At 32.7% G+C, this 14,959-nt stretch overlaps 2 protein-coding genes across 5 annotated transcripts in view; both read right to left on the bottom strand.

Annotated features, from left to right (window-relative positions):
- Positions 1–14,959, bottom strand: part of LOC129920542 (vacuolar protein sorting-associated protein 29) — a 501,662-nt gene that overhangs the window by 40,946 nt on the left and 445,757 nt on the right. The gene's annotated exons all lie outside the window — the stretch shown is intronic.
- Positions 4,712–14,959, bottom strand: part of LOC129920530 (G-box-binding factor) — a 29,553-nt gene continuing 19,305 nt past the window's right edge. For 2 of the 4 annotated variants that reach the window (XM_056001837.1, XM_056001836.1), the window contains exons 3-4: positions 9,075–9,293; positions 4,714–8,132 (exon numbers count right to left, since the gene is read on the bottom strand). In XM_056001837.1, the coding sequence (XP_055857812.1) occupies positions 6,013–8,132; positions 9,075–9,273 (2,319 nt within the window). In that variant the 5' untranslated portion in view covers positions 9,274–9,293 and the 3' untranslated portion in view covers positions 4,714–6,012. Of the gene's footprint in view, positions 8,133–9,074; positions 9,294–11,860; positions 13,105–14,959 lie in introns of those variants that run through there. The other 2 variants (XM_056001834.1, XM_056001835.1) reach the window with 2 other exon arrangements.

A 14,959-nucleotide genomic window follows, 5' to 3' on the forward strand; every position in this document is an offset into this window, starting at 1 on the left:
TATTTTCGGAAATGTTTAGTATTAAAACAAAAATTAATATGCATTCAAAGAATGACAAATTATGTAGGTAAGTAATCAAATAAGCAGACAATTTATCATCAAGAAGATGATTTTACAGAATTTTGCAAAAAATTAAAAAAGGGTTTGGAAAATGTTAAAAAGCGCGAGCTTTTTAACATTTTCCAGAATTTTGAAAAACAGAATTTTGAAAAGCAGAATTTTGAAAAACAGAATTTTGAAAAGCAGAATTTTGAAAGCAGAATTTTGAAAGCAGAATTTTGACTTAGTATTTTTGTCAAGCCGGTCAGTCGGTGGAAACACGACTAAACTTTATTTTTGAGCCCTTTTTTAGTATTTATACATGCACTTACTAGAATGTAGGACCTTTATTCTCTTTGTTAAATAAATATGTATATGTAGGAATCGACAAGGTTACATTATCTTATTTGCTGATGTACCTAAAAGAGTATGCAGTACTGCTAGATGTATGTATGTATTGTACATATATCTATTTATACAAAAATGTTCTCTTGTGCTCGATAAACTCGTGCACGTATGCGTTAAATATTTTCATTTAACATAATTGTCTGTTATCTTTGGCAAGCTTTCCGCAGGCCGTATCGAACCGAATATTTTTTTTTTCAGTCCTCAATACATCTGGTTTTTTGTTTTTCAAAATGTTTTGCAAGTTAACAATTGAAATAATACATTTCCAGTTGCTAAAAATTAGTTTTAAATTGCAAAGTTCTGATTATTAAACGTTTTTTATTATTCAAAAAAGCCTTTTTAAAGCTTTTTAGGAAATTTGGTAAAACTATCGATACTATCGATAGTATCGATAGGGTTTTCCCAAAACTATCGATACTATCGAAATCTTAAACTATCGATGTTTAACGAACACTACTACAAAAATGTATACAAAAAATAAAGTGGAAATGAAACATTTTGATGGCGTTCAGGTTATGAGAGATGGAGATTAAGGTTTATACACATTAGGTCTGTTTGGGTTCTTTTTTTAGACAAAAATATGAAAGCTGTCAAATTTTAAGGAGTGGGGATGAAATCCTCTCAGAGGAAGAAAAATTGTGTAAAAGTACCCAAAGACTTTTAAAGCAGAAACACAATCACGCTTTGCCGTCGATTTTGACAACTGCCAAAAGTACAACCATACGAAATCTATGTAAATTCTCACAATAGGGGGGTTCACATTGACCAACTTACCGGACAGACTGATTGTCATTTGGCCTGATGGCGGAATTATATTTTTCGTTCACATTCATCAGACTTTTTCATCAATACCCATTTTTCAGCTTATATTTAAAGTATCTTTTGTCTATTCTGCTCTCAAATTAAAGAGAATGGATTATCACTGTCTGCCGGACCTGTCTGTCCGACCACCAAAAAATCAAAATTTTTTGAAAACCATCCGGCAAACCGGACAGGCCGTCGTCGGATGCATGGTATAAAAAGACAAGGTATTATCATTAGAGCCGCCATCTTACAAAATGGGGTAGTAAGGTTTTGACGTTTAATATTTGGCAAAGTCAAAAGCAACAACAATTTCCAAGACAAATTTGTTTACAACAACAATTTCAATGGGCAGCTGTCAAAACCTTAAGTAGCCATTTTTAAGTTATGACAATTCTCGATACAGAGTTTTTTCTAATGACCATACCTTCTCTTTTTATACCATGCTTCGGATGTGTGTTCACACTATCAAAACAGCATCAGATCAGACCAAATGGCGGCTAGTCTGTCCGGTAAGTTGGTCAATGTGAACCCCCCTAATAGCCTTGTTCCATTGGAGGTGGTAGTTTACTCATGAGTAGATCTAGTACTACAAATAACACACGATCTTCTACATAGAGGAAGGAATACCTAGAGAGCCGACTCGTACCCCCCTTACCTAAAACACCCGCAAATTTAATTTCAGATAATCTCTCTTATTTTTCTCTTGTTTTCCTATCTGTGAATACGTGTGAAAAGTACAATTCGTTTAATACCTTCCTTTCACCAGTAGATGTCCTCACAAATTTTGAATTTAAACATGATTTTGGTTTGTACATGAACTTGAATAGCTCAAATAGCTCACTCCAGACACCCACCTTTCAATAAATATGTACAGAAATAAAAAAAAAAGGTTCGTGTTTTGAATTTATTATATTATTTTTTTATGAATTTATTTCCTACTGAGCACTTAAATTGTTTTTAATTGTTTTGAGCTCAACTCCACAGTTGGTGCCATTTAAAATGCACGGGAAAACTACCACATATAAGCACTGTGGAGTTTTTCCTCTCATTGCAGCTTGTAGGGTGGAAGAGAAAAACCAACCGAAGTCGCGTCTCTAGGTATTCCTTCCTCTATGATCTTCTACTCGAGGAGATACGAAAGTGTAGTTGTTGTACTAGATTTCTACTCACGACTAAACTACCACCTCCAATGGAACAGGGCTTAACAGCCCTATTCTGGCAAACCTCACAAGTTATGAGAACCTCATAAGGTGAGCTGAATTTGATTTTGTGAGGTTTTCGCGTCACAAAAACTTTTGAATTTGTGATCTGCTCTGAAGGAGGTCACAACTCACAAGTTAGATTTTTGCTAGTAATAAGTTTGTGAGAAATTAATCCTCACAAAATAGAGTTATGATCACCTTGTGAGGTTTTTGTGACTTGTGAGGTTTGCCAGAATAGGGGGGTAAACTTAAAAAATGATGCAGAAAACTTGTTTTCTGTTTATCAGGAGATTGGTGATGTGTCAAAATGAATGTTTTATTTACGAAACCAACTCAAAGGTTTTTTGAAGTTATACTTCTTTTCCGGCGTTGGGTATGAAAATTTACTTTTTGAAAAGAAATGTCAAAGGGATTGACAAGTAGCACCATCTAGTGCTCAAAATTGCAAAACAGTTTTGTTATGGTTTCAACCAACTAAGGCCGTGTGTGAATTGCGTTTAATAGTTAACACCGTGTAAAATTTTTGACACTATTGAGGTTCATAAAAAAAATTTCATCTACATGGATTATTGTTTAAAATTTTGTCTGCCTTTTACTCCTTTTTAATAAAAGAAAAAAACAAAAAAAAAAAAAACCATCTGCAAAAAAAATTTAACTCAAATTTAACCAGGTCCCAGAGCCCAATAAATTTGTAACAGCTGAAAATTTTTTTATTCACCTCAATAGTGTCAAAAATTTTACACGGTGTTAACTATTTAACGCAATTCACACACGGCCTAAGTATTGAAGTTTAACTTCAATCGCGTTTACATGTGTACATAAACCATGTTTCATGACAGACTTAGGCCCAGTTGTACAAATATTTAATCCGTGGTTCAGCAACTTTTACCTTCTGAAATCGATGTTTAAGGTGCAGTTTAGCACTGGTTCAAGGCCCATTAATGTTAAAATAGCTTGAACCAAAGTTGATCCACTGCTAATCCGCCGAAATCGGAGGGCTAAATTCCTGAACCGAGGCTGACCCTTGTTTGTACAACTGGCCCTCAAGGCTCAACCAAACTAACAACTACCGGTATGAAATTTTTATTACCGATGTCCTATAGGACTTTAAAAACACCCTGTCATTTGCGTTTTTCATATAAATCGCTGTCGTTTGGTTTTTTTGTAGTCTGTCATTGTTGGGTTGGGAGAGTCTTTATACTTGTTTTGGTACGTTTATATTTCCATTTGACACGTAGACATTAGATATGTTTGTTTTCGTTTTATTTTTCAGTTTTTTTTTTTCCTCAGCTACTACTGTAGTTTGACAAGTGAGATATCGTTGCAAGCTTCTTGTTTGTCCGCCACATAAAATTGAAACACAAAGCAAAGAAACACATTTATGATTTTTTTTTTTTTAATAATTTTCAATTTTATATATATTTTAAATGAAGATATTAATGAATCGTACAGCTTTTAAAATATATGTATATGTGTATATTTATTTTTTTTTTTAATTTTTCTTTTTAATTGAAAGTCTTCTACTCTTGGTAAACAAAAAAAAAATAATAAGAATTAAAAAAAAGCTTACAAACGAAAAACGAGTTCCTATAAAAAAAAAATAATAATAAACATTTTGTCTTTAAATTATTGTAACAAAATATAATAGATATAATATTTAAAGTTTTTTTTTTTTGTTTTTATATTTACAGTTTAAATGTTTAAAATATGTTTTGAATTTCTTGTATTTATGCAAATATTGTTTAAATTTTAATTTAAAGATTTAAAGAAAAAATATATATATTTTTTTTTACTTGGGATTATTACTAAAGTTTGTTTTTTTTTTTTTTAATATAAACCCAATTACATGCTTTGCATTTTATAATATATATTTATTTATAATAGTTTATATATATATATTTATATAAAAAAAAACGAACTAATACTTTTTTCACTGAAAAATAAAATTATAAATATAAAATAAACTATTTATGGTTTGACACATATCTAATATTTAAAATATTTCGTGTGTAATTGTTTTAAGTTTTAGTTTTAAATAAAATAATAACAAACGAATTGGAAACATTGTATTTAACGTAGATATACGCATAAATTAATTGAGAAACATATACTACACACAAATCTTATATAACTAATTTTGATCTCATTTTCACTTTAACATCCGACATGAATAATTATTTTTTTTTATTATTTTTTCATTTTATATAAAAAAAAAGTAGGTAGTAATTTTTAAACAATACAGAATAAAAAAATGGATGTCTACCGCGAAATACTTTTAAAAAATATAAAATAGATATTTATATACATAATATGTAATAGACCTTATTTTTTCTTTATTTAGGTGTAAAAGTACAAATTCCTTATTCATAATTTGATTGGCTTAAAGTCCTTAAAATTTGAATGAAGTTTTTGTTTTTGTTTTTTTTTTTTATAAAAATATTTTTATTTTGAGAAAACGCTATAGTATAGTTATACATAAATAAAATTTGATTTGCTTTGTTTTATTTTATAAATGATCCGGTATATATGTAGTTTATTTTTTTGCAGGTACGATAATTACTGTTTTTTTTTCTATGTTTTTAGTATGTTTATTTCTGTTGTGTCAATGCTTTTTTATATATGATCTATAATCTAAACAAATAAAGAATTCAAAGAATGTGTTTTTTTTTGTATTCTTGAAGTAGGTGTTGTATATTATGTGTATATATTATTAATAGGAATAATCCTTAGGTTGATTTTTGTAATCACAAGTAATGACAAACAATTACAAAGGAAGTGAAAAACTTGATAGAAACTACTGTTTTAATATTAAATCAGCCGTCATATCATATCGACACGATTTTTTTTTATGTTTGAGAGTAAATCGATAAAAAATAAAAGTTTTGCTTCTATAAAGCTTTACATAATAGTTATGTAGTTTCTAATAGGCTTTCTAGAAGCAACGGTTTTATCAACTTTTTGAAGTTACACTTCTTTTCCGGCGTTTGTACAGAGTGAAAATTAACTTTTTGACAAGAATGTCAAAGGGATTAACTAGTAGCGCCATCTGGTTCTCATAATTGCAATTATTTGTTATGGTGTGAACCTACTGAATGGATTTCTGTTAGTGAAAAGTATAACTTCAATCGCGTGTACACTAACTCTCTTTTTCTGTTGAGATGAATATTGCATTTCGCAGAATTTTTATATTTGTTGTCTTTTGCTCTTGTTTAGTAAACCTTTTATTTGTAAAAAAAAATAGAATATCGCGCCTGAATATCAAAGAACAGTTTAAACAAAATTTATGTAAAACCTAACCCTTGATTAGTTCCATTTCAGATATATAATTACAAAAAAAAAAAAAACAATGCGATATACATATAGTTTACAGTAGTTGTGAGCTTAAAACTGTCAGAATAATTAATTAGGACATTTATTTTAAGACTTTTTATAAGCTTTCCCTTTTTAACATTACAAACACACACACACACACACTATATAATATTCCCAAAATGAGATCCAAACGTGTAGAAAATTGATTTAATTTTTTTTTGTTTTTGTTTATTTTAATGTCAGGAACTCACTGCGCAGTTGCAGTAGCACATGGTCCAGTCGAGCTTAAAATCATCATATTTTTAATATTGGCAACTTCTGATTCGAGTCTCGCTATTTGAGACTTCAAAATGTTCCCCTCTTGATTTTCAGCCGTAGCTATTGGTACGATAATATTGTGTTGTAGCTGCGCCGTCCATTCCGTACCACCAATAGATATACCCGAATCACGCTCATCACTGGAACCTTCACCGTCCCAGGGAGGTGAAGCACGGCTGTTTGGTTCTTGCTTAATATGCTGCAGGGCCAGCAATGCTGATGCAGCATCCTTATCACCCAAATGTGACTTGTGTCTTAGTTTAAGCGGGAGGCTGTTATTGAGGTCAGCCGGATGTTGGGCATCACCTTGTTCATCATCACCAGACAAAGCCCCTGAAGCCGATAAACTACATGACAGTTCAAACGGCGAAGAAGCTCTGCGTGACAGATTCAGCACATTGCCAGCTAATTCATTGTATGTGTCAGTAGTCGCCTTTGTACTTGAGCTGGGCTGTTCTTTTGTGCTAAAGACGGCGGAGGCGTTGTAGGAAATGTTGGCCGCCAAAGCTAGAGCAGCTGAGGGTGTATTGCTGTCAGGTCTTGATTGATTTGACACTCCATTGGAAGTGCTGCCAATTACAGCTGCAACTGCAGCAGCTGCAGCTGCTGATGTTGGAGAGTTGGTAAAAGACAAATGAGTTGTTGTGTATTGTGAAAGAGGCAAGTTGTGATTGTTGTATGAAGTTGCCGTTTGTTGACATAACTGGTACTGATGCTGCGATGAAGACGTAGATGATGTCAATTGATTTTGATGTTGCGAGTTTTGGTGAATTTGAAAACTTTTTAGTGGTTGTTGTTGGGAGGTGGTCGAAGACGACGGAGGTGAGTTTTGTGAATCGCCATTACCATTGCCAATGACCGCCACCACACTTCGAATTTTGTCCAAATCATCTATAGGCACACCACTGCGGCATAATGCTGGAGCAGGGTTTGAATTATTGGCCATTTGTAATGGTGAACGGTGTTGTGGATGATGGTGATGGGCTGGAAAGTGTTTATAGATTTGAGGAATATTGTTAGTTTGATGCATCTGGTGGTAGTGATGCTGTGTTGGATCTAGCGTGTTACCACAATCGTTATCACTATTAGTGCCACTGCTATTTGTGCTGTTTGTATATCCATGGTATTTTTGTTCGTCGAGTTCACCACCTGAGGAAGAAGTGGATGAGACAGGAGAAACTAAGGAACTGTTACGATGGTGTTGCTGTTTGTGTGATTGTGGTGCTTGTTGTAGTATATTATGCTGTTGTTGCTGCTGGCTCTCCTGTAATGAGTGGTGGCTGTTATGGGAACTATTATTGTGCGGTGACAAAGATTGACAGGAACGATGGTATACATGCTGCAGATCTGTCGTCTGTTGCTGTTGCGGGTGAATAACATTTGAGTGATGCGTTTGCACTGCTGTTGACGGGGATGTTCTGCTAGAATTTTGTTGTATCTGTTGCTGTCCCGCGGCGGACGAAGAATGGGGTATATTATTGAAGCCGTTTGCTTTAGACTGGGGATAATGGAGATGCATAGAGGGTGATGTTGATGGAGGCATTCCATCTATGCAATTCATTGTTTGATGTATCACTGATGCTTGAACTGGACTCGCAGCGTGTGGTGGATAGACAATTGTTGGTGGTACGGTCGAAGATAACTTAGCACGTTTCGTAATACTTAAAACTTGTTCTGTGGTTGGGAGTGTGGCCATTATTTGATCGACACTTACCAAATTTTCACCAGTTATATTGAATTTATCTTTAATTGCATCTAACTGTGCTTTGAGAACGTGATTCTCTTTTGTAAGTTCAACAACACGCTGTTCCAATACCATGTCATTATAACGACGTTTTTCACGTGACCTTTTTGCAGCTTCATTATTTCGTCTTCTTCGGTCCCAATAGCTGTCATCTTTTTTATTGTCCGGTATGAATTCACGTTGTTTTCTTTGAGTGAATAATTCTTTGCGTTTCAAGCCCAGCTCGTATGATGACGCAGAATAGTTGCCATCCATATCCATTGATTGGGGGCTAAGAGGTTCTTGTAACATAAAATTGTTGTGACCTAAATGAAGAAAAAAAAAAAAGTAAACAAATATTGTTTTAAAAAAATATATAATTAATTAATGTTAACTGAAAAGATCTTGTGTCATGTAGTCAGGGACTTAAAAGTTAGTCAAGATTGGTCTCTCATTGGTTAGCTTGCAATGGACAGGCTCAAAAAAAATTTTAGGGACTTAATGTCAAGTCAAGAATCCGTCACGTGCTTTACGTTGAAGTTTTCAACTGACAGCCTGATAAAATACACACGTTCTTATGAGAACCGACCTATACATGACGGACTCGACGGATGCGTTTTATGGGTCGGTTCTCGAGCTGTCATTTAAATCCGTCGACGTAACGGATTCCCTTTACTGTAAACAAAAATTCTTCCAATTTAGGAAATTTTATTGGAAAGTTAGGCAAGAAAACCTGCCTAACTCGATTTACTCGTTTACAGAAATTTCCGTTCAGAAAATAACGTTGACTAAATGTCTACTCCTTAAAATTTCATGAACGTGCCCAGTAAAAATCTTTAAAGTTTACGAATTTTATTGGAAGCTGGCTGGAATGTTAGTCAAGAAATACCTACTTTAATCGTTTTGACTGAACGTGCAAAATGGTTCTTGGCTAGTGACATCGTTTTTTTCTCTGGAAATTGGTAAAATTAAAAAACAAAACATGTCCCAAAGAATGATTTAAATAGAAGTTTATGAAAACTAAAATATCACAGGGTAAGACTTCTATAATGCTTGCAAAAAGCTAACATTAGAGCCTATTTTCTAATAAAGTATTCGTCACTTGCTTAGAATTTTAGCAAATTTGGTAAAACTTTTAATCAATAGAAGGTGATAGTCATATATCGCCAATAATTCTTTATCGTTTGATCGTTATCGTATGCCGTTATTAGAGACTTGACTATAATAACAAAAAGATTTTGGATAAAAGACAAACAAAAATTTCTTACCACTATTGGAATTTCCGCCACTAACTGAAAGTGATGGTGACACAGGTGGAAGGCTATATTTATTGGAATTCATTGTTGTTGTGTTATTTGTTGAACCAAGAGTATCCGGCATATTTGAAGTTGTGTGATTTTGATTCGGTGTCTCACCGTTAACAGGAGAACCAGTCGAATGCTGTCGAGCGATGAATTCTGCCACCATTATTCGTTGTGTTAATGCATCTTTAAAGGAAAATAATAAAAAAAAAAAATATACCAGTTAATAAAAGACCGAATTACCACATGGTTTTAAAATTACTTTATTGAAATTTATTGGTAAGAAAATTGTACTAGATTCATTTTGGGTAGTAACTAGAGAAAAGCTGTTCAAATTACTATGGGGAAGTTGTATTCACCTCAACAATTTCCACCACATGTACAAAGCTCATATCTTATTGTGCTTTACTTTTTTTTGTATTGAAAAATGTCAAAGCTTTTTTTATACCTACATACTAAAAAATGGTATTAAGATGTCATTCCTGTAAATATAGCAAAATCCAGAACCTTCTCCAATCTAAATCAGCTGACATTTTATATATGAAATAAAAGAAAAGTTAAGCTTCAATGTATAGAACTTTCATGAGTTTCAGCACTCTCTCACGGCTATTAATGAAACTCGAAAATGCCAATAAACGTAAATTAAAGGCACTTTAATTTTGAAGTTTCATTTGAAGCAGAACAATAAATTGGAGGAAGCAGTCGAAAGCAATGTTAAATCCAACGTGTTTTGCTCATTTTCTTTGACTCTTTGAAAAGTTTGCATCCATCGAATGCGAGTTAGTTTTGTAGTTATTAATTTTTCAAATGACAAATTGAGGGGTATCCATGCAACGGTGTAAACCCTGGGTAAACCTGGTAAAATGGTAAATGTGGTAAATGAACCGTCAAATCCATACAAAAATTTTGACACATTTACATTTAGAACGTTCACCAGGTTTATGTGGATATTACACCATTTCATGAATCCCTTATTGTGTTGGAATCGCGTGAGATTTTTTTCATTGGAAGAATCTGTCCCTTTTCATGCAACGGTGTAACCTGGTAAATTTGGTTAAAGAATTGTCAAATCCATACAAAATTTTGACACATTTACCACCTTAAAACGTTCACCAGGTTTATGTGGATATTACACCATTTCATGAATCCCTTATTGTTTTGGAATCACGTGAGATTTTTTTTCATTGGAAGAATCTGTCCCTTTTCTTTTCAACTTACTTTTTACTTTTTTCTTTTCAACAACAAATTAAAAACGTCGATTGTAATTGCTGATTTAAGGACGAAATATAACTTATATTTGCTACCCCTACTAACATTTTTGCTTCTATAATGCTTTACAGAAGAAACAATTGCATCTGTAAAGCTTTATAGAACCAAAATTGTTTGTCGGGACCTAATTTATTTCGTTTTCTTTTATGCTGGGTTTACACGAGTGACAAAATGTCATTCATTTTGTAATTTTGTATTTTCCGATGCCATTTTTTTTTTTCTAAACTATGACAAACCGTCATTAAGGAATTGCTCATTCCTTATTATCCTAATAATAACTTAACTTTTAATACAACTTGGCATATGCTGTCATCAGCTGATTTTCGTCAAAATGTCATGAAATAAAATACGAAAGGATATATCGATACCTTCCTGTAAGAATGTATTAAGCGACATTTCTAAAATTGTTCAGGAAACGCAAAAAACAACATTGTTCTAGTGAGGAAATGTATGGGTTTCTCAATTTTAATTTCCTTCTAGTTTCACATCAAAAATCATTTTCGGAAAAAATGTGCTTAAAACATTCTAACGGGAAAGTATCGATACACTAAAATAAAGTCATAAACTATTTTCTTGTAATTAAAAATGTACAAAAGTGAAATTATTCAAACTCATTTTTTAAAAGCTTTTCACGGCTAGAAAACTTAAAAAAAAGATATGATGTAGAAAGTTCAGATTTTGGTTCCAAAAAAACTTTTTAAAGTGTTATACTTCGAAGCCTTTTATTTTTTGCGTGCGCTTATTTGTGACCGATAAAAAATATAAAGTTGGAAACAAATGTTGTACAAATGTGATTTTTTTTTAGCTGGAATAATTCCAGCTAAAAAAAAATCAATCACAATTATTGTGCACAATTCGGCTGGAACACTTAGTGCCAGTTGTAAAAACGTGGATCAGCCTCGGATCACGAATTTAACCCACCGATTTCGGCGGATTAGCTGCGGGTCAACTTCGGTTCAAGCATGAATGTGTTTACGACCGATTTCAGAAGATAAAAGTTGCTGATCCACGGGTTAAATATTTGTACAACTGGCCCTTAAATAAATTTAAGCTCCACTAAAATTTTAGCCTAAATCGTACACGTTAAGGGTGGAGCAAGGAAACAGAACTAATAATAATAAATGACAGTACTAATCTTAATTTTGACAGCTCAATTTACCCATCCCTTCTTTACAAAAAATTATGATAATTACAGCTAATCGGGTGGATCCCAAGTTGACAATCTTTCTAAGTTTGACAACTTTTACAGCAAATAATTAACCTTCCTAAATGCCAATAATAGCCTGAAAGATTTCTTTCCTGATTTTAAATTTCACAACGCCATCTTTCACCAGACGACTGAACTACAAAACAGTTTTTATTTTTTGACAAAACAAGAGCAAGAAATTAATTTATTAGAGTCAATAATAACATAACAATAATAATTAAAAACAAACATTTTAAAAAATATACAAGATATTCCAAAAAAAGAAAAAATGACATACTTTTAATTTTAGCAGTTTCTGCAGAACCTTGCAATAATAGTAAGTTTTTTGATGCTCCTTTAAATATATTATTTATTTTTGGCATAACAAGTTGTTGTTCGCCTTCAACCGTATATACAACGGACATTATTTAATTAATTATTTTATATTGGTTTAATTAATTAAAAAAATTATAAGCAAAGAAAATACGTTCTAATTTTTTGATGTATTTTCACTTTAACGCAGAGCCGAACTCTACCTTAAACTGGTATAGTAACTTTTTAAAACACTAAATGAAAGTAATATACCGTCAGTTGATCGTTCTGTCACACTGACACACAAACCGGCAGAGCGCGGTGATAGGCGGCTTTTTTTTATAATTCAAGTTCAAAACGTAACCGACTTTTAACTTTGAAATTTTTGAGGTCACATTTAGGGTCTACATTTGTTCATTATTTTTTTTTTATAGACAAACGAAATTGCTGTTAACATGTATAAATTTGGCACAAATTCGTTAGACAGATATTTCACAGGATATTTGAAATCTTAACAAGGAGTTAATACGAATAGGATCAATCATAAGCGGGGCTGCACACGGGCAAAAAAGTACCGAGTCGAGAGCCCAAAGATCCGAGAGAAAATAATCCCAACTAGTAATGTTAACGGTCAGAACTGTATTGAATGGGGAAGCTTTCACTTAGTGAGCTTTTGTCTTCCAAATAGGCCAACAAAACGCAAACGAGTGTGTGTATTATTACTGACTGTATGTACGGAACGGAGAGAGAGAAGATAGATTTTACCACACGACCAAGACCATACCAACGAGTAACAGTTGCAGTTGGCTGGTCGTTGTCGCCTATGTCGCTATTAGCTGTGCTGGCTCAGAGAGATTATTTCAGCTTCACGTTAACAATCGGTGTGAAATAAATTCGAATAGAATCCGCCGTCAAATTCATGTCAATGTGAATTGTTGGTTGGTGTTGGTTGGATTGGTTTGAAGCGAACATCTTGGCGGTGTGGTGTGGTCGTCGTGGTGCATTGGATTTTCTCTTTCGTTGCTCGTTGTAATTATTGTATTTTGTTGGAGCTTGATATAAAAGCGATTTAGGTCAATGTGTGTATAATATGCAACATGTGACCAGTTTTTTGGTTGTTGTGTGAACGTGAACGTGAAGTGTGATGTGAGAGAGCTTGAGATTTGTAGTGGAATATGGAAAGTAATTGTTAGCCGCTGATGTTATAATTTTTTTTTTTATTGCAATTTTATTACTTTATACTTTTTTTAATTTTTTTATGAACCCAGCCGGCTTGGCTTGGTTATGACAACGTTCACGTTGACGGTGATTAAACCACCATTACATTTTTGAATCGTTGCATTTTTCAAGGTCGAACAATTATTTTAAATTTAAAAGGAATTTAAAAGGATTCCTCTTTTATTATAGTCTAGGTTACAAATTCTTAGAAACCATTTATATAGGTTTTGAACAAACAGTATTCATCTCTTTGTTTTTGACAGCAAAAGTTGATACCTACATATTTCAATAAATCTAAACTTAGGTTATTGTTAGACCATGTGGTTGAAATGCATTTGACATGAATTAAAAATTGAATTTAAGGAGAGAATATAAATAGATGGAAGCTACCTACATTCTAAACAGTACAGTGTAACGGTTTAAAATGTATTTGAAAATGTCAAATCCAGAACAAAAGTGTTTTCGTTGCCTTAAAATATCAATTCCTTTGCTTTTCTCAGAAGACCTACATATTCAGGAAGATGGCAGTTTTTATAAGTAGGAAATCACAGTGATCTATTGAAAAAAAGTCATATTGTTTATCTTTCACTGTGATTTCCTACTTATGACATTTTCAAAAAGTTTTTGTATTTTACATCCCATTTTTTTGTTTTCTAAATTCATATCCCTGAATCGCTGTTTCCTAACATATACACCTATGACACATTTATTTTATATGTACATATGTGACTCATGATAGATTTATAAGTGTGAAAACTTGTAGTAAAATTTGTCACTTATCTGTCAAATGTTGTTGTCATTATTATGTCACAAAATGTATATCATTCATTCTTTTATGACTTATCATTATTTTGAAAATAATGACAGAACACTAATACGACGGAAAATACAGTGTCAAATGTCATTACAAAAGTAATGACATTTTTTCACTCGTATAAATCCGTCATTACTATAGTTCATAGTTTGTACTTTGAAGTTCATGTTCGAGGGCCTTAAGTGTGATGTAAAGTGATACGTTGGGCGCCATCTTAGGTATGGTCTTAAATCCAATCTAGACAACAAAGTTTTTTCTCAGGATACTGCTCCTTGAAAGGAGTTGATTAAGCCTTGACTGAAATCCTTAGAACTGAAAAGAATCTGTCGCTGGTCGTTTAGTGACGAAAATGATAGATGATGTTAAAAATGAAAAATTATGTACTAAAAAGAATACAGTCGCTTTTTGGTCATAAGTTAAACTTTTTTCAACATCGGCACGCTACGAGTTTGACGTTTTTCGTTCTTTTGTTTTTACTACAAACATATTTTTTGACATTTCGAAGATATAAGTCACTAGAACTTTAACGAAGAATCCTAAAAAAAAAATATATAAATAGATCTTTCGGAAAAAAACTATTGAGTTTTATTTCGGAAAATATTGAAGGCAAACAAAACAGCAACAATAACATTAACTCATTTTCCGGCAAAACAAAATTCCAAATTAAAAATAAACTAATTGGGATTAACTTCATCTTTGTGACTTTTGGGGTGTTCTCAACCTATACCTAAATCTAGTAAAGGAACAAACATGTTCGCACTAAATAACTTTTTTTTTTCATTAAATACACGAAAAACTCTTAGTTCTGTATCCCCAGCTATATTCAGCGACTTTTTTTGTTGACAGTTGCGTGATGTATTTGTAGCTAAGGGTCCTATTATGACTGGACACCACCGTAATGCAGTCAAAATAAAGAAAATGATGTGCCAATATTATTTTTGAAATGCTAAATCGCTTGTTAAAGCCTCAATAATTTCGATTCGCCAGATTTTTCTAGCGCAAGTCATATTACGACTCTGATATACATAAGTTCTGTCAAAACACAAGTATATT

Source organism: Episyrphus balteatus, chromosome X (assembly GCF_945859705.1).
Source record: "Episyrphus balteatus chromosome X, idEpiBalt1.1, whole genome shotgun sequence".
NCBI classification, from domain to species: Eukaryota; Metazoa; Arthropoda; class Insecta; order Diptera; family Syrphidae; genus Episyrphus; species Episyrphus balteatus.